Genomic DNA, 23,974 nt, shown 5'->3' with positions numbered 1-23,974 from the left:
CTATTATTCACTGGAGCATTAAAAAATGACTTCTTAAGAGAATTCTGCTCTTTCCTATTACTACATTTCAAAAGTTCAGTGATTCTCTTTTTTTATTTGTTTCTCATTCTTTCACTCTTTATCTTTTGACATATGTTGGGATTCCCTTCTGCCTTTATAACTCAAATTTCTTTGTTTCTTCCTCAAAGTTCTTCTTCCATTGCCTCAAGGTGGATTTCATTCTCTCTGATAAACTAAAGTTAAGAGGTACTCACCTCCCACCCTTTCACCTTCTCTTCTAGATAGATTCACACTTTGCACATACATAGTTGTTCCTTGGAACTGACAAAAACAAATGGACATTCTCTATGGGCCATTCAAAATTCTCCCTGTCTTCCAACTATGCTGAGAAAGCACTATCTGTGGTCCTTTATAGTTTTTTGTTCTAACTTTTGAGGGTAATCTTGATTAATTGCTCTGGCAAACTGCTCATTGGATAAGCCTGTTTACTCCTCTGGGGACTCTGTTGAAAGTCTCTCCTGACCAAATCTAACTTTATTTATTATGTCTGCCTAGCCTCAAGATATGAATGGTGACCTGCCTTAATTGATAATGAATAGTTTCCTGCCAAGTTCTAATGGAAAATGAAACTGCTCCAGTTCTCAATTAATTCTAATTATTCATCTTGTTTCTCTTCTTTCTGTAGGAAGGAAAGGTCTTCTTTTCACTTCTCTGGCTACTTTATTCTCTTCATAGCATGGATTTGCCATTTGATTTTTTAGGAAATCGATTGTTTAGAAGCCACCCTCTCTCTCAATATGATATAGCTACACTAATAAATGAAGTTTTAATGGAATATAGCTTCAGTGAATTACCAATTACAAAAGACTTATACAAAATTCCATCCCAACTAGGATCTTGGGCCCAACTCAACAGTTTTTGATATATGGGAATTTATGTCATGTGGATAATCATGATGAGTAAGATCTTTAGTAAGGTATGGACAAGTGAAGAAATTGATGTATGTTCTATATTTAATAATAATAAGTTGTAAGAATTGTTTAAAATTAAAGTTTTGAGATTTAAAAAGTACAATCCACTCCACTCTCATTTCATAGCATTTTACTGGTATATCCTTTTAGTTCCTATAAATCCAAAATCCTATATCAGACTACCACTATTTCTGTCTTAAATATCTACTGCAGAAAACTAAAATCAGGTCAGTAATTTTGTCCAAGAAGAGATCGTCCCAGATTTATTTTGCCCAAAATATCTACCTAGGTATGGAATTGGCCCCATTCAGTCACCATTAGTGAAAATACTTTTTTGCCCAAAGATATTTGTTGAAAGCTGTTCATCATAAACCCTGAAGAGCATGTCAGTGTTTCATAATACCACTTGGTGTAATTCACATGGCTAGAAAAGATATTGCAAAAAGGGATCCAGGAGACATTACTAAGGATTAGAAAATCTTAAGCAAGAAACTGAAGACCTTAGAGGACAGAGATGAGAAGGGCTTAGGAAAGAAAGGTACATGTGAGAAGTTAACAGCTGGTTAAGAAGATGGTACCTGAGACTGGGTTTTAGGCTTCTGGATCATGTCTTAAAATATGGGCACTTGGAATGGGATGTAGTATACTTAACAAGATCTGGTCAAAATTTATTTGACTGAAATCTTACAAGTTTAATTTAAAAAGGTGACAAGGATGAAGGAGGGAGAAAATTGTCTTTTTATGTATACCAACAGAGATGCAATAGGGAATAGCAACTATGTAAAAAGAGTGATTTTAGAGGCATGCAATAACTTACAGGAAATAAAATCCAAGGAAGGGGCAGTAATAAAATTCATTGCCTCAGATGTCTGTACACAAATTCATAAAGTATATGTATAAGCAAGGTGAAACCACAGATCGTAATGCAAAGGGGCAACTTTGTTTTCATGAGGTTTACTGAGAATTTGGTATGGTAGGACTCATTACTGACATATAACTCTGGAAGGGAATGTATTTTTCAAGATACTCATAATCGATCAGTCAACAAACATGTATTAAACACTCTGTACCAGATACTGGCTAAGTGTCCAAGATACAAATAAGAAACAAAAACAGTCCTTGCTCTCAAGCAAAGTACATTCTAATGAGAGAGACAGAATATACATAAAATGTATATTAAAATGGCCACAGAATAGAAACCAGGTAACTTTAGAAAAGAAAGGCACTAACACCTTAAAGCAAAGTCTCCTTCAGGAAGTAGCATTTGGGTTAGTCTTGAAGGGGATTTGGAATTCTGTGAGGTCAAGTGGAGAAGAAGAACATTCCAGGCAAGGTGACTAGACAGTGTAAAGCTAGGAAGATAGATAGATAGTAGGTGTGTGGGAAAATAAATATGCGAGTAAGACTTTATACAATAATGTGTAAGAATATTGGGGAAATAGTAAGGAGACACATTGTGAAGAACTCTGAATGTCCAAGAGAAAAGTTTGTATTTGATCCTTGAAGTTTAGGGTCCCAGTATAGTTTATTGAGGAAGGAAATAAGGTGGTCAGACTAGCATTTTAGGAAAATCACTTCGGCATCTGTGTGGTGGGTGAACAAGAGCATGGAGAGAGGCAGGGAACCCTAATTTATTAGGCTTTTGTAATATCCCAGAGAAGAGGTTTTGATGGTTTGAACCAAAGTAATGGCTATGTAAACAAAGATGTGGAGATAGAAATGATAAGATCTGACAATCAATTGGTTGTAGAGAATAAGATATTAAGGAGGGTGCCAAAATTATGAACCCAAGTGATTGGAAGGATAATGACACCCTCAACTCTAATAGGGAAGTTTGGAATGGGGAAAATAATTCATTGTAAGTTAGACATATTGAACTTGAAATGCTTATGGTAATTCCAGTTTTAAATACCCAGTAAATAGTTGGTGATATGAAAGTGAAGCTCCAGAGATAGACTAGTGCTGAAAGACATTTTCATAGAAATGATTATTGAGCACAATGGAAATAATGAGATCATAGAGTAAAAGAAGATAAAAAGAAAAGATTGGTCCTCAGACATTGCCTTGGGATGTAACTACAGTTGGTGGACATGATATGGATGAAGTTCCAGCAAAGGAAATTGAGAAGAAACTTCTAGAAAGGTAGGAGGAGAACCAGACATGGCAGTATTACACACACACAAACACACACACACACACACACACACACACACATATAGAAGAGGGAGTATTCTATATATAATAATCAACAGTGTCATGCAGCAGAAAGGTTGAGAAGGGATGAGGATTGAGAAAAGGCCATTTCATTTAGCAATTAAGATATTATATGGGATGATAATTGAGTATCATCTAAAAGAGTCTGTTGATAATTTGTTGTTGCTTTTGGTGGGGCAGAATTGAACATAAATATGAGCTACAAGAGAGCAACAAGTAGATAATGTTGTATTTAGGGTGAGCATCTCTTAATATGTCCCACATAAACTTACAGGAACTTGGTATCTTGGTACTTTTTGCTCTGAAGTTAGGTCAGTTTTAACTGCCACTAAGATGTTGTGAATGCCTTGGAGTATCATTTGAGAAATTTGCATTCTGAGGATGGGTAGTCTTACCATTTACTTGCCCATGGTGCCAATTGGACCAATCTAGGAGTTCTATCCTAGTAGTAGACTAGAACCCCATCTCTAGACAATGGCTCATTTTCTCATAATGCAAATAAACCAAGTACACCTGTTGAGAGAGGTCTACTTCAAAATGACTGGAAAGACTGATTCAATACATATGTGTTCAAAGGAAAATACAGACAAGACACTAGTCATGTCCACTTGGGACAATTATGAAAATATAGAGGTGTCAGATTCACTGGGCAAAAGTCTTCAAATCTCATAGCCAGTATCTTTTCAGAATGATTCATTTGGGGATAAATGGCACCACTAGAAAAATCCTAGAAAACTTTGCTAGAGATTATGAAGTCTTAGAAATGATGCTTAAGACTTAAGTGGTGCAGGTGTTTTGTTTTGTTTGGGTTTTTTTTCATTACTGCTGTTAATTGAAGGTATATCTTTTAGAAGGCAAAAGCAGAATCAAAAGTGAACAGCTGGTTGGGAATATGGTAGTTGAAAATGTGTGTTAAATTAATGGATAATGATTTAAAATATAGAAATAATGGGCTCTTGGCCAAGGCTAGAGTGTTGCTAATGAGGACTCATAAAATATATATTTGTCTGGGGTCTTTAAAATCTGATAAAGGAAGACTATAAATTGAAAGCAGAGAAGTTGAGAGTAAATTGTTCTTGTATATCTCCCAAGCCAAATAACAAATAACGAGTACAATATAACATAAAAAGAAGGCAGGAGCTTGAGTCACGATTCACAGGAGACAATATCCAAGAAGGTTAGCAATAAAACCTATAGCCTCAGATTGTTATGTGCAAATGCACAGCTTATGCATAATAATGGTGGAGATGGAAATACTAATGCAAGAAAACATATTTCACCTTATATGTATCATTAACACTTGGTTAGGACTTGTGAGTAAAATAGCCTCAGGTAGGTTACACTTTATAAAGGAGAAAATAAATAAAATGGGGATTGGATAATAAGAACTCATGTTTGTGAAGAAATCTAAGGACCAGATGACATAATGAAGCATGGCAGACAGAATTTGATGAAGCTCTGAGGAGAAAGAAGCAAATAGAGCATTTTCAAGGCAATGTTCTAGAGACTACCTGATCAGAAGAGATAGGAAATTTGGGAAATGTCATAAGCCCAGCAAGGGGGCATGATAGATCATTGACAGAAGATTTCCACTATCCAAACAAGTACTCTATATGTGTGTGTGTGTGTGTGGCTGGCTGGCGGGCTCTCTAAGAAGCAGAGCAACTGACAGATATATTAACATAAATTTCATTTCTCAAAAGATGGGAGAAGTTATGATAATTTGAAAGGGAATTTTGGAGGTAGAAGGAAAAGGTAGGGTAGAAAGGGAAAGGAAGGTAGGGAAGCCTGAGGAAGATAAGGCAAGGGGTAGTCCCCAAGCCCAGGAAGGGAAATTGAACCAAGCTCTTCAGAGCTCAATAAAGATCAGGTAGCACTTATTGTTAGAATAGTTAGGTATATTTAGATTAGAAAAGGGAAGGTCTAGGGAACCTAGGAGGTAGATCTCCTGGAGAGAGAGCTCAGGGACAAGAGAGTCTCCAGGGTTGAGAGAGAGAAAAGGCACCAAAACTCTCTCTTTTATACTTTCTCCAATACCTCCCACAAAGAAAGTGGGAGGTGTGGGGGAAGTTGTATCAGGGAGTCCTGGGAGACATAATCTCCCAGGGCTTAGAACAGGCTTGGCAACGTATGGCTCTCGAGCCATATCTGGCTCTTTTGAGGGCCAGATATGGCTCTTTCTGCAGGAGCCATAAAGTCAATTTTTTTCAGGCGCTGTTACAGGAGCCGCACTGTGAGCACTGTACGGCTCTCACAAAATTACATTTTACAAAATGTGGTGTTTATGGCTCTCACAGCCAAAAAGTTTGCCAACCCCTGGCTTAGAATATTTTTAAATGACACAATAGAGGAGAATAAAATTAGGTATAGTCTAAAATACAACCCAAATTTGGGAAGAACAGACTTCAAATTCAGTGATAAAGTGGGTGGGATTCTATAGCTTAAAATAATACTTGAAAAAATAGCCCAAGGAAATGAAGGATGAAATTCTCTTGAACAAGAAAAGAGGAAGCTACCAACCAAGATTTTTAAAAAATTTATATAGAAGATAAAAATAAAGGCATATAATGGTGGATTGATACACAAAAGTAATGTGATTGTGGAACAATAAGGTCAGAGTGCTTATGCAAAGGAGTTAATGACAACAAAAAAAGATGTTTTGAGGCATGTTGGAAGTAAGAAGGGGTAAGGCCATAGCTAGGAAGGGCAGGAAATAGAATAATGATGAATGATAGAAATATTTGTGTCTTAATTTGTCTCTATGACACTAAGTTGTGATGTGGAAAGGATAAATTCCCACCCCTCAAAAATTTATGATGTACATAGAGTTGAAACTCAACATATGAGAGGATATAGTAAGACAGCTAGCTTTCCTCAGCGAACTTGATTCTAGATCAGGCATATCTTAATTTACTCAAAGAACTTGAGAGAATTAGTTGCAGTGAGGGAAAGTTTTGTTTATTCTGAAGAAAACTTCTAATTATTAGAGCTATCCAAAGGTGGGATTGGCTTCCATAGTAGGTGGTCCATTCCTCTTCATCAAAGGTATTGAATTCATCAAATTTTTATGAAGCACTTATAGTATACAACGTGCTATGTAAAGAGCAGGAGATAAAAAAAAATCCCTACTCTCAAGGAGCTTACATTCTACTGGGAGTAGGAATATGACAAATACAGAAGTAGGAACTATGAGGCAGCTAACTGGCACAGTGGACAGACTACTCTTCCTTGATTTATATCTGACTTCAGACACTTAATAGTTATATGACCCTGGGCAAATCACTTAACTCTGTTTGCCTCATTTCCTCATCTGTAAAGTGAACTGGAGAATGAAATAGCAAACTATTTCAGTATCTTTGCCAAGAAAATGGGGTCACAAAGTGTGAGATGCAACTGAACAAAAAATATTTTATAGGAAATATGAGCTAGTTTGAGGTGAGAAAGAGTAATAATGCTTGAGGGTGAGCAGGAATTAATGCTTGGATATGGCACTTGGCCAGAACTTTAAAGGAAGCCAGGGATTCCAAGAGTTTTCAAGATAAAGCTGGATGACTGCTTATAAGTAGAATTTCCATTTAGGTATGGATTGGACTTAAATGGCCTCTGGGGTCCTTTCCAATTCTGAGATTCCATAATTTGGGGCTCCCCAATAAGTGGTCTGCTCTGTTAGGTCACCTTAGTTCTACACATGAGAAATCCTTGTAATTGGAGTTTCAAGACCAACTTGAATTGGGCCAGAAGCTCAGTGAGATCCTCTTCTCTCCTCTGCTGAGGAAAAAAATGGAGGGCCCCCAGAACAGAGACCCAATTCTACCCATTTCTCAAATCAGAACTCCAGTCTCCTCTAATCAAAAAGTATGTCTTGAAGGCAACCAATTCCTCAAAGCTGTCTGCCATCTGTCATTAAGAGCTCTGAAGTCTCTGTATACCCTTCTGGGGATATTGTCATTTGCCAAGTGCCAGGTAATAGGTTGTCTGGGCTTCTGAGGCAGTATGGTACAATGAGAAGATTGGGTTCAAATCTCAGCCCTGCTTCTTGCTCCTTGTGTGAACTTGGACAAGTCACCTAACTTCTCACCTTCCTCATTTATCAAATGAGGGGATTGTACCAATTAAGTTCTTCCCAGGAGTCTCTGTTTGAGAAGGTGCCCAGGCTTACTCCTCTCCTGATTCCTCCACTTTTTCCTCATATTGCTTTTTTCAGCTTCTTTTTGTGTATTATCTTTCCCCATTGAAATTAAGATGCTGGGAGGCAGGGATCATTATATTTCATTTTTTCTCATATTTATGTTCCCAGAACTAAGCAGTGTCCAGTTTATAGTAAGTATTTAATAAAAACTTTATCTCTTTAGGCTCTGGGGTCTCTTCCAACCCTAAATCTGTGATCCTGTGATCTTTTTTTTAGAGAATTAGAAAATAATGTTCTTTTTGCTCAAGGAACAGGTCCTCACTTGTGATTAAGCAAACAATACTGTAGAGAAAAGGCAATTCCCTCTTAAGAAGAGGGGAGAGAGTTTAAGTCAGGATCCATGCAAATATGAAACTGCAATCCAGATCAGATTGGTTACTAGGATTTTCTTTAAAGTACTAAAATCTAAAGTGCAAAAGTATACTAGAAAACTAGTAATAAGAGAGCGAGGAGCTGGGAGATCAGTACTAGATCAGGAGTTAAGATACAGGCTGTGTCAAGGGAATTGAATATTTGTTTGACTCTACACATCTCTCTGAAGCCATGATCTTTAATGGTGGCTATTTGAATTCCCTGCTCCTCCCCTGCAATGACATGCTAGCATGAATCTACCATTCCTCTCCCAGTTCCAATTGTGCCAGAAAGAATGTGAACTCACACAGCATTGAACATTGTAGTCTGATGTTTTGCAAGGCACCAGGATCTTGTCACTTCGGATATGAATGAAGTAACCTCACACAAGAACGTCGAGAGGGGTATTATTCAGGAAGCATTTCCTCAGCATGGGATTTCAAAGGAAGAACCAAGACTGAATTGCTGGTCTCTATAGCAACAGTCCAGTGTGTCTAATTCAGCCCCTTACCCTCTTTATCACGTTTGAGACAGCTAGATGGGGGCGATGAATGCCTAAGCAATTGTGTGAAGCCAGGGCTAGCAATGAATTCATCCCCCTGGACTTCTGAGCAGGACTGATGCATAAATGCCTTCTAATTGGTAGTAAGTGAAAGGCTGTGTTCTTTCTCCCTCTGCAATTTGGAGAGATTCATGAATGTTAGAATCCCTCATTTCATTTATGGGGGAAATGCAGCTGTCCAGACTGAGGCATTCATGTGTCAAATGGAGAATCAGAATGATAGAATCTCAGAGTTGGAAGGGACCACACAGAGCAAGTCTAATCCTTGGCTTTGACAAGGGAATTAAACTATGACACCGATAATGACCTTGACTTTGTGTGTTGGATGATTTCCATCTCTTTAAATGTGTGATCCTATCAGAGGGAATAAGGAAGGCAACCATTTTGTGCCAAATGTCAATTACTTTTCCAGCTAAAATTTGTAAGTAGAATCCAGTGATTTTATTATATATTATGTAATATAGGGATTATTTTTGCTAGCTATGCTAGCATCGAGTGCAACCTATTTTTGAAGCACTGTGCTTTTAATTAAACATACATTGAGCCACCCATCCTAGATCTCACTTTCTCATATTTGACTTAATCTTTTTAAAACATCTGTACCAGAGAATTGAACACAGAATAAGGAGACCTGGGTTTAAATACTGCCTCTAACATATACCAGCTGCTTGACAACCTTTCTGGGTCACAATTGGACTATTTTCAATGATGCTAATAATTAGCACCTTCCTTATAGAGTTGTGAGGATCCAGTGATATAATAGAGGTAATTCTGAGATTAATGGTATTATCTAAATGTGTTTTGTTGTTGGTAATTATGATAAAGCAAGATTAATTCTGGCTATGGATAGGATTCCTGGAGGAAGTAGTGTCTCTAAGAAGAGAACAGCTATCAATAGGTTGAGATGTGGAAGGATAAAATTAAGAGAGACAGGAAAATGAACTTTGGGAATAGTCCATGGTCTGGAACAGAAAATATAAAAAGTAGCTGATAAGTAAAATGTGGGGTGCTCTGAGTAGCCCTTTGTGTGGGACTTTATAAATACTGGGTAAGGATTTGCAAAGGTTTTATTCAGGAGACCATGGTGGGGTGGAGGGAGGAAGGGAGGAGTGATCAATCTGATGCATTGGGAAAATTAAGCTAGCATAATAGTGATGAATGGATTGGAGAAAGGAGAAACTAGAGTCAGGAATACAAGTTGGAAGGGTAAGGCAAATAAATAAAGCAAAGAGTAATGAATATCTGAATTAAGATGATGACAGTAGAAATTAAATGAAGGGTAATTCATTGTACAGAGAGACTAGATAGGCTAAGGTGGTTTGACTAGAGGTGGAAAAGCCACGGATAGGGATGAATCAAAGAGGACTCAAATATTTCCTATCTGGATGACTAGTAACAGAAACAAGTAAGGAAGAAGAGTAGGCATGAAGAAAAGATGATTAGTTTGATTTCAGACATGATAACTCAAATCAACAATGGAAAATGGGGATGAGGGAAAGGAACTGGGATTTAAGGGGGGAAAGTCTAGGATAACTACTGTTCACAGGGTATTAGGAAGTTAGCAAAAGAAAAGTTAAAAGATGAGGGAACATAAACTTATACTGGAGCAATTGCATATCCTTCCCCATCTATAATCTTAAGTTTGAGAGCTGGATTAGATCTAGTCTTCTAAAAACTTTTTCAATGCTTTCAAGATTGGATGAAGTCCTTATGAAGGTCTTGAAAACTGAAACATAAGGACATGCTAGAATGTCAGACTGACCTCAGGTATTCCTATGTTCTCTTTCTTAAGTGATTCATGAAAAAGAACAAGTCATTGGCAAACAGCACAGAGTGGCCAAAATACATACTTGCCTCACTCAGAAAGGGAAGCCAATGTGAACAATTACATGCTTCTGGTTTTTGTTTCCAGGAGAGCAGCACCATCAGCAGAATTCTCTGTGGACAGAACTCGACACCTAATGTCCTTCCTGACCATGCTTGGTCCCAGCCCAGACTGGAATGTCGGCTTGTCTGCAGAAGACCTCTGTACCAAGGAATGTGGCTGGGTTCAGAAAGTGGTCCAAGACCTAATTCCATGGGATGCTGGCACTGACAGTGGAGTGACCTATGAGGTATGTATATGTGAGTTCTCTCTTAAAACTTAGTATTAAAAAATGAATAAATAAGCATTTATTAAGGACTAATAATGTACAAATCTCTGTGCTAAGGCTAAAAATAGAGAACTAAATAAAACAGTGTCCCCTCTCAAGGAACTCATATTCTAATATGGGTGTCAACACATATGGAAGTTTCAGCTGCAAGTCAGGTGTAGACATAGTTAGGGTGCAGTGGCAAAGGTGAGAGTAAGGCATCATTCACTTTAATGCCATTAACACTAATAAAATTCTACTGGTTTCTGATGTTGCACTACTTGACAATGCTAAGGAACTTGGTGGAACTTTCTTTTTTGAATCTTCTATAATTGGGGTTATAGAATCCCTAGAAGTAACAGTCACACCTCATCCCCAAAGGGGTTGTTTCCTAGGAGTTGGGGTGGAAGCAGGACTGGTAGCATAAGAGGACAGGGGATTCTCAGGACCTGCCATTCTCAAGGACTCACTTGTTGGTTTGTGGTAGTGGTGGTGAGAAAGGAAGATCCCTTATCCACAGTGATTTTGCCTTTAAATAATGGCTTTGGGGTCTTAGACTGAAGTAGAACTGGTAATCTAGGGAGTACTACTATTTCCAGGGCTCTAAGTTTCAGGGTCTTGAGCTATCTTTATTGGGGTCTCAAAGGGAGGAGATAGTCAAGGTAGTGTTTGTTGTTGGTTATTCTTTTGGCACAAGGTATCTTCTGTCTCTCCATCAGGGTGCCTTGTTGTTTCAGCCAGTGAATAAGCTTGTAAACTCTGCTGATACATGGCCTCATTCTTTTTTGAGGTGGCTAAACCTATGGACCTATCCCATTTGCTTCCCCAACCATTACCTAGATCTTGCCACAGTCAAAAGTACTAAGTTCTAGTGTTCTGCTTTCCCAAGGCTCTGTCCATGACTGAACCACCAAGTTATGAGTCTTAGCAGGACACAATTATCCTTCCTGATGTCTACCTTAGAGATCAGTGATGTCCAAGAACCATCTTTATTTTGTTTTACAACCCTTTGGATCTCGTCTCCATGAATTTTAAAAAATAAATTAAATTTTTTCCCCAAAGATATGCCTCCCACCCACTGCCTCCTAGCACTCTTGACCCCTTTGGAAAAAAGCAAGAAAAACAAAACAAAAAAAAATCAAAAAAAACCCCATACAAACATGTCCAGTTAAACAAAACAAGTCTGTACATTGGCTAAATAAAAATAAGTCTCATTTTATACCCTATGTCCATAATTTTTTAGCAAGAGGTATATGTGAGTCTTCTATAATTGTTTTTGGTTGTATTGATCAGAGTTCTAAATCTTTCAAAATTGTACAAATATTGTATAAATTGTTCTCTGGTTCCACTCCTTTCATTCTGCATCAATGATTATAAGTCTCCCCAGGTTTCTCTGAAACCATCTCTTTAATCGTTTCTTCCATCACAGTAGTATTCCATCACATTCACATATCCCCACAAACTTTAACTTTTTACCTACAAATAAGAACAAAATAAAACATTTTATTTTTATTTCAGCTTGATTCCTTAAAGTTCAGGGTGACTTCCCCTTCCCTCCCACCAGTTCTGGTGTATCTGTATTTAGTGATTACTCCAATCTGTGCCCTTTATGGTTTTAAAGACTTTAACTACATCTTCTTGAATGTCATCTTTCTAGACAGAAGGTTATTATAAGATTACAGTCCATCTTCCTTCTTTAAAATGTCTTCAGACCTATTATATCTTTCTTCAGGCACAGAGACCAGATCTGCACAATATTTTCCAGCTTCAGAAACACCAAAGTTTTCCTCAAGGAAATGAAAAAAAATTTTTTAATTTTGCCTTTGGTAATAGTCTTCAGTCTGATTCCTCCCTCTCAAGGGGAGTGGTGATTGAAGATTAAATAAAATGCTGGTCCCAAATACCTATTGTAAGCATTTTAAAGTGGTAAGAACAAAGTGGAAACTTATGTCTGTTTCTTTGTAAGACTCAGGTGCTGCACTGGATAAGTTTAGTGATGGGAGGGTTGAAGAAAGTTAGGAACTGACAGTTATCACCTGTGGCTGATGAAGTTTTTCTCTAAATCAGGTTGAACTGGCACTAAGAAATACAGTATTAGAAGATGGATTGCAAGCTGCTTGAGGGTAGGGACTTATGCCTAAGCAAAGTGCTATGCCTATAGTAGGTGATAAATCAATACTGGTGAATTGGATTCATATAGTCTTTACAACAGCAGTTATTCAACTAGTTTGTATTAAGTGCTTACTATGTGTCAGATATTGGATTTGGCCAATACCTTTACTGCAATCTAATGATTGCCAAACAATTTTCCTGGATCGTGACCAAAATGTTCCAACAGCCAATAAGTGTACTAGGATTATTTCTTCTCTGAATGTTTATACTTGGTTATATTGAAACTCATTCCTTCATTTGGTCTGCACAGAGTTTAGGAAAGTGTATGGACCATCTACCTAGTATCTTACAACCCAGAAGAACTCAGTATCATCCAAAACAAAAATTTCACTCTACATTCCTTGAACGTAATTTCTTAAATCATTTAAATGTACTGTGCATTCCTTGTAAAAGACTTTTATTATTGAAAAATATTTAAAAATTGGAAGGGATCTCAATTGCCTAATAATGTACTAATAATCTTAAACTGGCCATTATACTTAGGCTTTAGAATTGAATGAGAAGTCTTTCTGAGGAAAAAAAACTAGAGAAAGGTAAGATATTTTTATGGCACAACAGTACAGGGTTGTGTGTGTATGTGTGTGTTTTGCCCTGTTTTGTATGTGTATTCTTCTAGAAAAATCTTGTACATCACACTATGCCACAGGTACATGCCGAAGAAGACTTTCTGAGCTATTTCTTAACCTCTTTGCCATGGCTTTTTCAAGAGTCAATTGATACTGGAATAGGGATAGGAACTGGACTTGGGATTTCTTTCACATAGTGAAATCCTAATTGAGGAAACTTCCTCCACCATTACAAGGAAGCACATTTTCTGCAATTTGTAGTCTAAAAGTATTTCCTAAAACACTGAGTTGCACAACCAATATGTCAGAAGCAGAACTCAAACTCAGGTATTCTTGGCTCTGAAGTCAGCATTCTATACACTACCCCTAAGCTACTTCTAGATACACCAGAAGCCAAGATGAAATTCTACAAATCCTTCAAGACCCAGCTCAGATTCAATATACTCCTGGAAGCCATCATTGACTAAGTATGGACTTGAATGAACTCTCCTTCCTCTGAACCCCAAGGATACTTGGGATTTTTATATGTTACTTAGCACTTAATTATGTTCCATCATTGTTATCTTGTACCTTGTTTGTGGTAGGTGAGTCTTGCCTCCCCATCCAGATTGCAAGTTTTCCAGTCATAGGAACAATATCAAAGACTTCCTGTATGTCCTCCATAATATATATAACACAGGATATAAAGAATAATAGTTCATCTTTGAAGTTGGAATGCAGATGAAAGCATATGATTTTTCACTGGTTTATTTGGGGTTTGGGTTTTATATAATTATTCACTTACAAAAATGAACAAAATGGAAATATGTTTTGCACGATAAAAATAAATAAATGAAGGAATAATAGTTCATATTTAGATAGCTTTTTAAAGTTGTTGCAAAGTAACAGCTTCATTTTGATTGTTCGATACAACAATTCTATGAAGTGGGAATTATTACTATACAAATCTGATAGATCAAGAAATAGCCTGAAAGAGATTAAGTTGCCTGGAGTTACATAACTAGTAAGTAGCAGAAGCAAGATTGGAACTCAAGTTTTTCTAACTCCAAATACAAAATTATCTGATGTCATTCTGCTTCCTGGATGAGATAAAGAGATAGATACCTGATAAATATTTATGGGATGGTTGAGTTTAGACAATGTGGTGAAATAGAGAGCTGGACTTGGAGTCAGAAAGACCTCAGTTCTAATTCCATCTCTGTTACTTGCCAACTGTCTAACCACAGCCAGGGGACAGCTAGATGATGTATGGGATAGAGTACCAGGCCTGGGGTCAGAAGGCTCATCTTCCTGAGTTCAGATCTGACCACAGACACTTGCTAGCAAGGTATATAGATATTATTATTAACTGTATTATTAACTCTCTATGTCTATTGTTATTAACTCTATGTATAAACATATATATGTGTGTATAAATATATATATATATATGGAGAGAGAGAGAGAGAGAGAGAGAGAGAGAGAGAGAGAGAGAGAGAGAGTTGTTTGCAATGGTAGGGCCATCAAAGACTCCTAGGAAACTTAACGTGATCTAATAATCATGAGATCCCTGTCCAAGTATGGAACTAGTAGGGAGACACACTGCTACTACAGAAAAATCTCTCTGCAGGGGTCTCAATCTATTTCTTTTTCCAGCAGAAAAAAAGACCTGACTAAACCATGTTTCCAGTCAAGTAGCTACAGAGAAGTTGCCAAAAAGGAGATTATCTCCTACCTCCAGTGCTTTGTTATTCTTAAAGTGCTTGTACTTTTAGCCAGGACAATCCCTTGTTTAGGGTCACTGCCTGAAAAGGAAAAGACACACTAAAAAGTCCCAAACTAAGCCCCTTTTTTCTTCAGTGCAGGCAGGCAGGCAGATAGACCTTGAAGGTGAATGATTACTTCTGTGAACCAGGGCAAGAACAGATTGCCCTGGGAGCTATACAGCACATCCAGCACACAAGTATGTGGGCAGAGAACACTTTAAACACCAGATGAGTGGAGTTTTTTATTTCCTGTTCAAATGCAGTAATGAGAGCCTCTTACCACTCTGAGAGGTAGTGTGGCACAGTGTGAAAGACACTGGACTTGAAATCAGAAACCCCAGGGATAGGTTCTATCTCTGATGTTTACTAATGGTGTGACCTTAGACAACTCACATCCACATTCTGAACCCCAATTTCCTCTTTTGTAAATAGAACCCCACTCTAGCCAGCCTCACAAGAGCTATTGTGAGGATGAAATGAGGTCATAGATATGAAACCACTTTGAAAAGAGCCAAGGTATTATACACAAGTCAGGAGATTTATTTTTTTGGCTCAGCCTTGCTTTTTTAGAAGGCTTGGGTGCTGGTGAGGACACTAGAGATTTTTTTGAGACGTACTTATTTCTTTTAATATTTTTATTTATTATTACACAACCTATTTTTCCCTGTGGCAGCTAGGTGGTGCAATGGATAGAGCACTGAGTTTGGAATCAGGAAGACTCATATTTATGAGTTTAAATCCAGCGTCAGACATTTACTAGCCATTTTATTCTGATTTTAAGTCACTTAACCCTGTTTGCTCAGTTCCTTATCTGTAAAGTGAACTGAATAAGGAAATGGCAAACCCCTCCAATATCTTTGCCATGAAAACCCCCAAGTAGGGTCATGAAGTTGGGCATGACTGAAGTAATTCAATATCATCATATTTTCCCCTACATCCCTCTCTCTTCCCCTTCCCAGAATGACATCCCATATAAAGAAGATTTTTTAAAAAAAGAAAGCAGGCATTGGAGGGAGGGGAGAGAATCAGCTAAATAGAATAATATTCCCCTAAGTCTAATATGTATTCAATGCTCCATATTTATGAATCCCCATCCCCACCAAAAAAGAGGGTTCAGCTAGATGGCCCAATAGATAAAGATTCAGTCCTAGAAATGAAATGTTCTGGATTCAAATAAGGGGTCACTCTTCCCAGCTGGGTGACCCTGGGCAAGTCATTTAACCCCAGTTGCCTAACCCTTACTGCTTTTTCTATCTTGGAACCAATACTTGGTATAGATTCTAAGAGAGAAGGTAATGGTTAAAAAACAAAAAAGAATAGAGGGAGACATCTTCTCAAATCTTCTATTTGACATTAAGTTTGTTCTCTGTAATTCTATAAAGTTCATTTTCAATTGCTTTATGATTGTTCTTACAAATCATATTGCAGTATATCATTATGTATATCATTTTCTTGGCTCTGCTCATTCTGCTTCTGTATCACATCATGTAGATCTTTTCATGCTTCTCTGAATTCATCATATTCATCATTTCTTATAGCATAGTGATATTCTTTTACCCTCTTGTACCTGTGTTTCCCCAACAGATGGACATCTATTCAGTTTTCCAGTCTTTTATACAGTTGTATTTTTGTCCTTTCCATTTAGACTAGATCTTTGAATAGAAAGACTCTTTTCCCCTTATTTTTATTCCACTTAGCACTAAATATGGCATTAGGTATAGTTAGGCATGCAGTAAACATTTGTTTGTTTGAATGAATCTAAATGAATCTAAAAAAGAAATGTCTCCTTCAGTATAATATGTTTATCATTCAAGCCTGATCTTCATATTAATTTAAAGAAATCTTCATGATTGCCTACAACCAGAACTTAGAAAATCAAATGAAATGAAATCATTGGAATCTTCATCATGGCCCAAAGGGAATCATATTTTCCCTCTACTTAGACTGGGAACACAATCATAGACAAAGAGAGACAATTAAATTCCCAGGCTGCTTCTCCTAAACGTGATGTAATAGCACCACTAGTCATAGGACTGGCCTCATATATATTTTTCTTATGATTTAGACTTAAGAATTCCATATATAGAATGACTCCCGGGATTGGGTTCATTGTACACATTCATTCTGCAAGTATTTAATAGGCCCATATGCTTACCAGGCACTGATGGGGGTACAATAAAATATATTGTACGACCTCCAACCTTTGGGATTTCATAGTCTGGCTGAGATGACAAGACATACACATGAAAAATGAAAATAAAAGATGAACAGTATACAAAAGAGCACAAGGTGGCATGTGATTAAATTCCAAATGCAAGGTATAGACAAGCATTAAAAAAAATCAGGGCGTTAAAAGCAACCTCGGTGTGGCATGTAGTCCACCCTAAACCTCAGTATGCATCTTTTCTACAATATATTCATCAAAGTATCATTGTGAAAAACTTCCAGTATTAGGAATCTTATCTTGTACTTTTAGACAGCTCTGATTGTTTTTTTTTTGTTTGTTTGTTTCCCCTTTGATGCAAAATCCACCTCTCAGAAACTTCTACCATTCTTCTAAATTCTGCTTTCAGTTAGTGAGTTCAGAAAAAAAGAATTAGAAAAAGGGACAGGATAGAGAGGGAGAGGGAGAGGGAGAGGGAGAGGGAGACAGAGACAGAGAGAGAGAGAGACAGAGAGAGAGAGAGAGAGACAGACAGAGAGAGAGAGAGAGAGAGAGAGAGAGAGAGAGAGAGAGAGAGAGAGAGAGAGAGAGAGAGAGAGAGAGAGATATCAGAATAAAGTGGACATAATCAGACAAGGCTTCATAGGATCATAGATTTAAAACAAGAAGAGACCTTATAAACCAAATCCTTTATATTATAGATGAGGAAACTAAGGCAGAAAGAGTAGGCCACTTTCCCAGGCTCACATAGCTAGTAAGTGTGTGTGTCAGGACTTGAACCTAAATTGTCCTGGCTCCAAGTTTAGCACTCTATTCTCATTGCACCATCATACTGATGGAATAGGGGCAATAGGATCTGGACAAGTGGTTAACAGTGGAAAGGGAAATAGTGTGAGCAAAGAAGCAACCTAAGGGCAGAAATTCAAATTTCTCTAGTCCTTTCCTCACCATGATATCCTGTGAGGTAGGTATGTGCATGGCATTTGGAGAAAACCATGATGGGAGAACAATCTGTTGAAGTGGGACATATATTTGGGGGGACCAAGAGAAGGTGAATATGGAAGAGGAGACAGTGGAGAGGTCTTTCATGCTAATGTCTTTTAGAAGTCTTTTCCCCTCTCAATATGTATTTTCCCCAGTTCCAGGGTTCTTGGGTCAGGTCAATAGCAAGGTGTTTAGAGATCATATGAATTACCCAGTGAACTTCAGGAACTAAAGCTGTAAACTGGTTCTTGAATATAAAGACTTGTGAAGAGGTAAAAAATGATGCCTGTACCTGAAGCAACTCACAGAAGTCATGGGGTAGGCAGAGTAGTACAAGGTCAAGGCTAAATAACCGACAAATTCAAAGAGAAACAATGGAAGTGGGCAAGACTGGACAAGAAAAAAATGACATTGGGTATCCAGAAATAATGGAGGACATAATGGATAGGTTAAATAAATAGTAGTCCTTAGGGAACACCCCTCCTTACCCGAGGAAGGAAAATAGGAAAGAATGGGATATCCAGACTAATCCTTCTGCCAGTGAATTTGAATTGATCCAGTCTGCCATTAAGGGCTAAGAGCCAGTCCCTGACTCTAGGCTCATTTTCATTTGCTTGACAGCGAGAGGACAGCCCTCTTTAATATCCCATCTGACTTTGTGCACATAGCAGGTATCAAGAAACAAACCTGCTTGAGATTTTTGACATTTGATCTTTACTTGCTTCTGATTCTAAACAGGGCAGTCATAGACTCTTGAACTGTTCCCTCACTTTCTGTCCTCACACAACAGTGGAGCAGCTGTTTTGACAAGAACAACACAAAAATATTTTGTTGATCCAAAAAAATCTAGGGTTAGTGGTATCCAAATTGTGTAGTTGTGGCCCCCTGGGTGATGAGTGATCAGTCAGAGGGTTGGAAATAGGTCTCATTCCACCCTCCTAACAATAAATAATCTTGGATCTTTCCTCGAACACAATCACAACACACACACACACACACACACACACACACCCCTTCTCCATCCCATCTGGTGGCTTTACAAGTTCCCAAACTCTTTACTTCTGCCTCAGTGGAACCCCCTTACATTAGAATATAAGCTTTTGGGGAATAATGACTGCTAATTGTTCACCTGTAGTGCTTGGCTGTCATGTATGCCTAAATCAATGGACTAATCAGACAACTGCATGTGATAATCTTGACAATAGGCATATTTCACAAGGTATTTTATAAAGCAATCAAAGGGGCAGCTGGGTAGCTTAGTGGATTGAGAGCCAGGCCTAGAGACAGGAGGTCCTAGGTTCAAATCTGACCTCAGACACTTCCAAGCTGTGTGACCCTGGGCAAGTCACTTGACCCCCATTGCCTACCCTTATCACTCTTCTGCCTTGGAACCAATACACAGTATTGATTCCAAGATGGAAGTAAGGGTTTTAAAAAAAAAAAAAGCAATCAAGTTCCCATATCCAAGTGAGATCCTTTAGTGGGGAAGAGCTTTTGAGGCTGTTTTTTCCCCTTTATTAAAGTTTATTTATTTAATTAATTTAGAATATTTTTTCATGATTCATGTTCTTTCCCTCCCCTCCTCCCACCCCCTCCCACAGCCAATGAGCTATTCCACTGGGTTTTACATGTATCACTGATCAAGAACTATTTCCATATTATTGATATTTGCACTAGGGTGATCGTTTAGCATCTACATCCCCAGTCATATCCCCATCAAACCATGAGATCAAGCAGTTTCTTCTGTGTTTCTGCTCCCACAGTTCTTTCTCTGAGTGTGGATAGCATTCTTTTTCCTAAGTGTTTTGAGGCTATTTTGAAAATTCTTTGCTATAAAAAAGGATTATATTGATGATGATAGCATTATTATGAAATGAATATAATGAAATGAAATATGAAATATTTGAAAATATATGAAAATAATGAAATGAAATAAAATGTCAAAACATTCAAGCAAAAAAATCAATATGTGGTTAATAAATACTCACTAGTGAACTGAATTTTCTTTTTCCTGATTCCATAAGACCTCTGAATAGCTTTTGACGTGATAACCAATCCTTCCTCTGTCTTTCTCAGCTGTGGTGACACTGATCTCTGTGGATTCTTCTCTATCTCTTTTCCTTGGAGTCATCATCCATCTCCTGACCCTTAAGTGTGGGTGCCCCATAAGGTTCTGCTTGGGAATCTCTTCTTTATACGCTCTTTCTAAATGATCTCATCAATTCTCGTGGGTTAGATTATTTCATGCCTATAGTTCCCCAAATTACGTACAGAGTCTGCATCATTCTACTAAACTTCAAGTTCACTTAGCAACTTCCAGTTAGACATTTTCACCTAGGGGTTCCATCATCATCTCAAACCCAATACCTATGAAATGGAACTCATCGTCTAAAGCCATCCCAATTCAGACTTCCCTCATTGTGTTGAAAGGATCATTACTATTCTGCTTCCAGGTTAGAGTATTTAAGTCATCCTCACTTTTTGCTTCTCCCCAATTTCCCTCCCCTGTACCTAATCACTTGCCAATTCATGTGTTGTTCTACCTCCTCAGAAGCCTCCTGAAAACGCATCTACTCCTTTTTTGCCATTTACACTACCCCAATTCAGGCCCATGTTACTCTTTGTCTTAACTATTTTCTTTGTGTCCCCAATGCTGAGTGCTGTGCTTTGTACATAGTAGGTGCTTCCTAATTGCTCATTGATTATTCAATAAATATTTGTGAAGCAAAGTTGTATCACTGGAGATAAGCAAACAGAGAATGGATATACACTAGTTGCAAGCAATCCTTCTCACCTTTGGATTGGCCTTAGAGACCTCTGTGTTCCCTTCTAAATGAAGGATTTTGTGTTTTTGTGGTCCATGTTTCTATGCTGGGTTAGAGTTTACATCTTCTTCTGCTTCCTAGAGGCTAATTTGAGAAAAGGGCTGAAAGCCAGCTTTTCCTCTGTGAAAGAACAAAAGCCTCTAGAGCCTTCTCAGGAAGTTACTGCTGGGGATTCAGACAAGGAAACCTGTCAGAATTTGAGAGGAGGACACTGAGCAAGAGAACAGATCATCTGTCTGTGAGAGAGAGACAGTGCCTGTGGGGGAATGCCAGTCTGGGGAAAGAAAGCAACACCTGAGCAAAATGAGAAAAGCTCTGTTTATTCAGCCTCAGGATAAGGCTGGGGGAAGGAAAGGGAGGGGACAAGAGAAGGAAGTCAGGGTCACAGTATATCAATCTGAGGCAAAAATATGCTATTAATAAAAAAAATTCATGCTTCAGGATTTATACCAGCACCTTCTTCACAAGTGGGTATGATCAGCTTTCCCCATTATACAGATGCAGAGAAAGGCTCACCTAGGTGAAGCCACTTGCTCAGAGTTACATGGCTAGCAAATGACACAATCGAGACTTGATCCCCTTTCCCAGTTCCCTTCTCCCCTCCATCCAGCTACTTATGCCTCCCACATCACATGCTAGAAAAAAATACGTGGTGGTTCAAAGAATAGACCACTAGATCTCAAGTCAGAAAGTTCAAATTCTAAGTTCAAATTCATACAAGTCACAACCTCTCAGCCTCAGTTCCCTCATCTACAAAATAGGAATAATAATAGCAACCACCTCCCAGCATTGTTGTAAGGATAAAAAATATAAGATGCTTTGTACCTTTCAAGTACTATGTAAATGCTAGCCATTATTATAACTTTGAATTTTATTTTTACTAATATGTGTCTGTGTTATCTCCCCCAATGGAATGTAAGCTCCTTGTGGACAAGGATAGCTTCATTTTTGCCCCTGTATTCCCAATTCCTATGGCAGTTCATAGCACATAAGAGGCCTTAATAAATACTTGTTGATTGGTTGATTCTGACTCTTAGACCAGTTCTAGTTGATTCTGTTCAATTCTAAACAACAAATATTTATTAATGTAGTTGTGAAGCCATCATAATTGATATGTCACCATCGCATCTGAAAGACTGTCTCCTGGCTTCATCCCTCTTAAATTTTTCTTTGCCCTCATAACAATTTCCTTTTAATCTATCTCTGTTTCTCTTGGTCATCACCTTGACTTACTTTTCTTGTTTTCAAAAGTTGGATTTTCATAATTATATTCTGAATTCAGTGCTAAACACTACAGAAGATCAAAAGAAGAGATGGACTCTCTACCTTTGAATGTTTATAGTCTCATAGGAGAGATGGGACATGTATACGCATAACTTAATCAAATAAACCCAGAAGGTAGTGTTACCATGATTCTCTAAATTCCAGACCTCTCTATTTATCAGACTTCAGTCTGTTAAAAACAAATCATAAATAGTTTTTCATGTGCTTCCCACATGCATGCCTCTTAGCTCTAAAGTGAATTTTTAAATTTTTCTATTATAATCTTATCATATAGAGGCAGCTCATAGTACAGGGTAGTACATAGTACATAGTACTGCTCATAGAGCAGTAGATCTGGAGTCAGGAAGACCTGAGTTCAAATCTGACTTCAGACCTTTACTAGATGTTTAATGCTGGGCATAACACCTATTTGCCTCAATTTCCTCATATGTAAAATGGATAGGTAGCACCTAATTTCCAGGATTGTTGTGAGGATCAAATGGGATAAAATTTGAAAAAAAGTACTTAGGACAGTGCCTAGAACAAATTAAGTTCTATGTAGATGCTTATTTCCTTTCCCTTCCCTATTATAAATCATTATTTTGATCTCTTTTCCCATTAATATTAATTTTTTGTCTCTCTGGCCTCTCTTCAAAACCAAGTATTTGCATGAAGAAATGCCCGCTGGAAATATTTTTACTTTAAAAAATTCATGAAGACACAAGGGATTCTAAGGAGAAAGTAGCAGCAATCTTCTGGATGATGGTCCTTCATGATGCTGCATTCCCACCTTCAGTGTTGTTTCGTGGAACAAGTGCTAAAACCATTTCATTCACATTGATCTTGAGCTCTTTTAATGCCAGGAGGTGATCGCCTGACTCTGTTGTTATTCTCCATTTGGATCCAGTTTTTATGTAAAAATCAAATGGCTTCTGCATCTCTCATCTGTTTGTATTTACTGCTGCCTCAGCCTATGTCTTCTTTTCTTTATAGTCACCCAATAAGCCAACAATTCCTCAAGAGAAAATCCGGCCTCTGACAAGTTTAGATCACCCTCAGAGTCCTTTCTATGATCCTGAGGGAGGTTCCATCACTCAAGTAGCAAGAGTTGTCATCGAGAGAATTGCAAGAAAGGTATGGGGGTGAGCCTTCAGTTGACTGGGCAACCAGAGAATCATCTCGGTAAAGTCAGTTCCCTGTCACCAGAGTTGTCCCGACTCCATTGCAAACAGTCAGCATAACCCTCCTAAGACTAAAGAATCTCAGTAGTTCAACCTGTAGCCAAAGTATGAAGTCCACCCCCAGCACAGCTGAAGAATCGCTTTCCAATTCTAAACCAATCCATTTAATTTTCAGACAACTATAATTCTTAGGAAATTTAACATTTTTATTTTGAGCAAAAGAGTCTCCTGTGTTTTTTAGCTCCTTTCTTGGTTATCCTTTCTGAGACCAAGAAATTGCTTGCTATTCCTTCCATATAATATCCCTTTAGATAATTAAAGATATTTGTCCTGTCCTCCCTCAGTCTTCTCTTTCTCAGACTAAATAGCATTGTTATTCACCCAGTCCTCATGATACACAGTGTTGACACCTCTCACCATCTTGGTTGACATCTGAGCATATGTGCCACTGCCCTTCTTTGGGTGTAGTGCTCAGAAGTTGACATGACATTCCACATACGGTTTTGATCAGAGCACAAGAGGGCTCTAACCTGCCTTAGTCTCAAAAAATGCTGCTATATATATCTCCAATAAAATTGGTATTCACCAGGTTAGTAACACAAATAAGGGTTCCTGGTCCTCTTTAGTAAAATGCCAACCAGATATCATAAAAGAT

At 38.0% G+C, this 23,974-nt stretch overlaps 1 protein-coding gene across 1 annotated transcript in view; it reads left to right on the top strand.

Moving 5' to 3' along the window:
* SPON1 (spondin 1) overlaps positions 1 to 23,974 on the top strand; it is a 401,779-nt gene that overhangs the window by 359,809 nt on the left and 17,996 nt on the right. Inside the window, exons 8-9 of the mRNA XM_044680980.1 lie at positions 10,200 to 10,401; positions 23,132 to 23,272. Of these exons, the coding sequence (XP_044536915.1) occupies positions 10,200 to 10,401; positions 23,132 to 23,272 (343 nt within the window). The remainder of the gene's footprint in view (positions 1 to 10,199; positions 10,402 to 23,131; positions 23,273 to 23,974) is intronic.

The sequence above is a fragment of the Gracilinanus agilis genome, chromosome 6 (assembly GCF_016433145.1).
Source record: "Gracilinanus agilis isolate LMUSP501 chromosome 6, AgileGrace, whole genome shotgun sequence".
NCBI classification, from domain to species: domain Eukaryota; kingdom Metazoa; phylum Chordata; class Mammalia; order Didelphimorphia; family Didelphidae; genus Gracilinanus; species Gracilinanus agilis.
The sequence above is the reverse complement of the archived record's forward strand: the minus strand, read 5'-3'. Positions and strand labels throughout refer to the sequence as shown.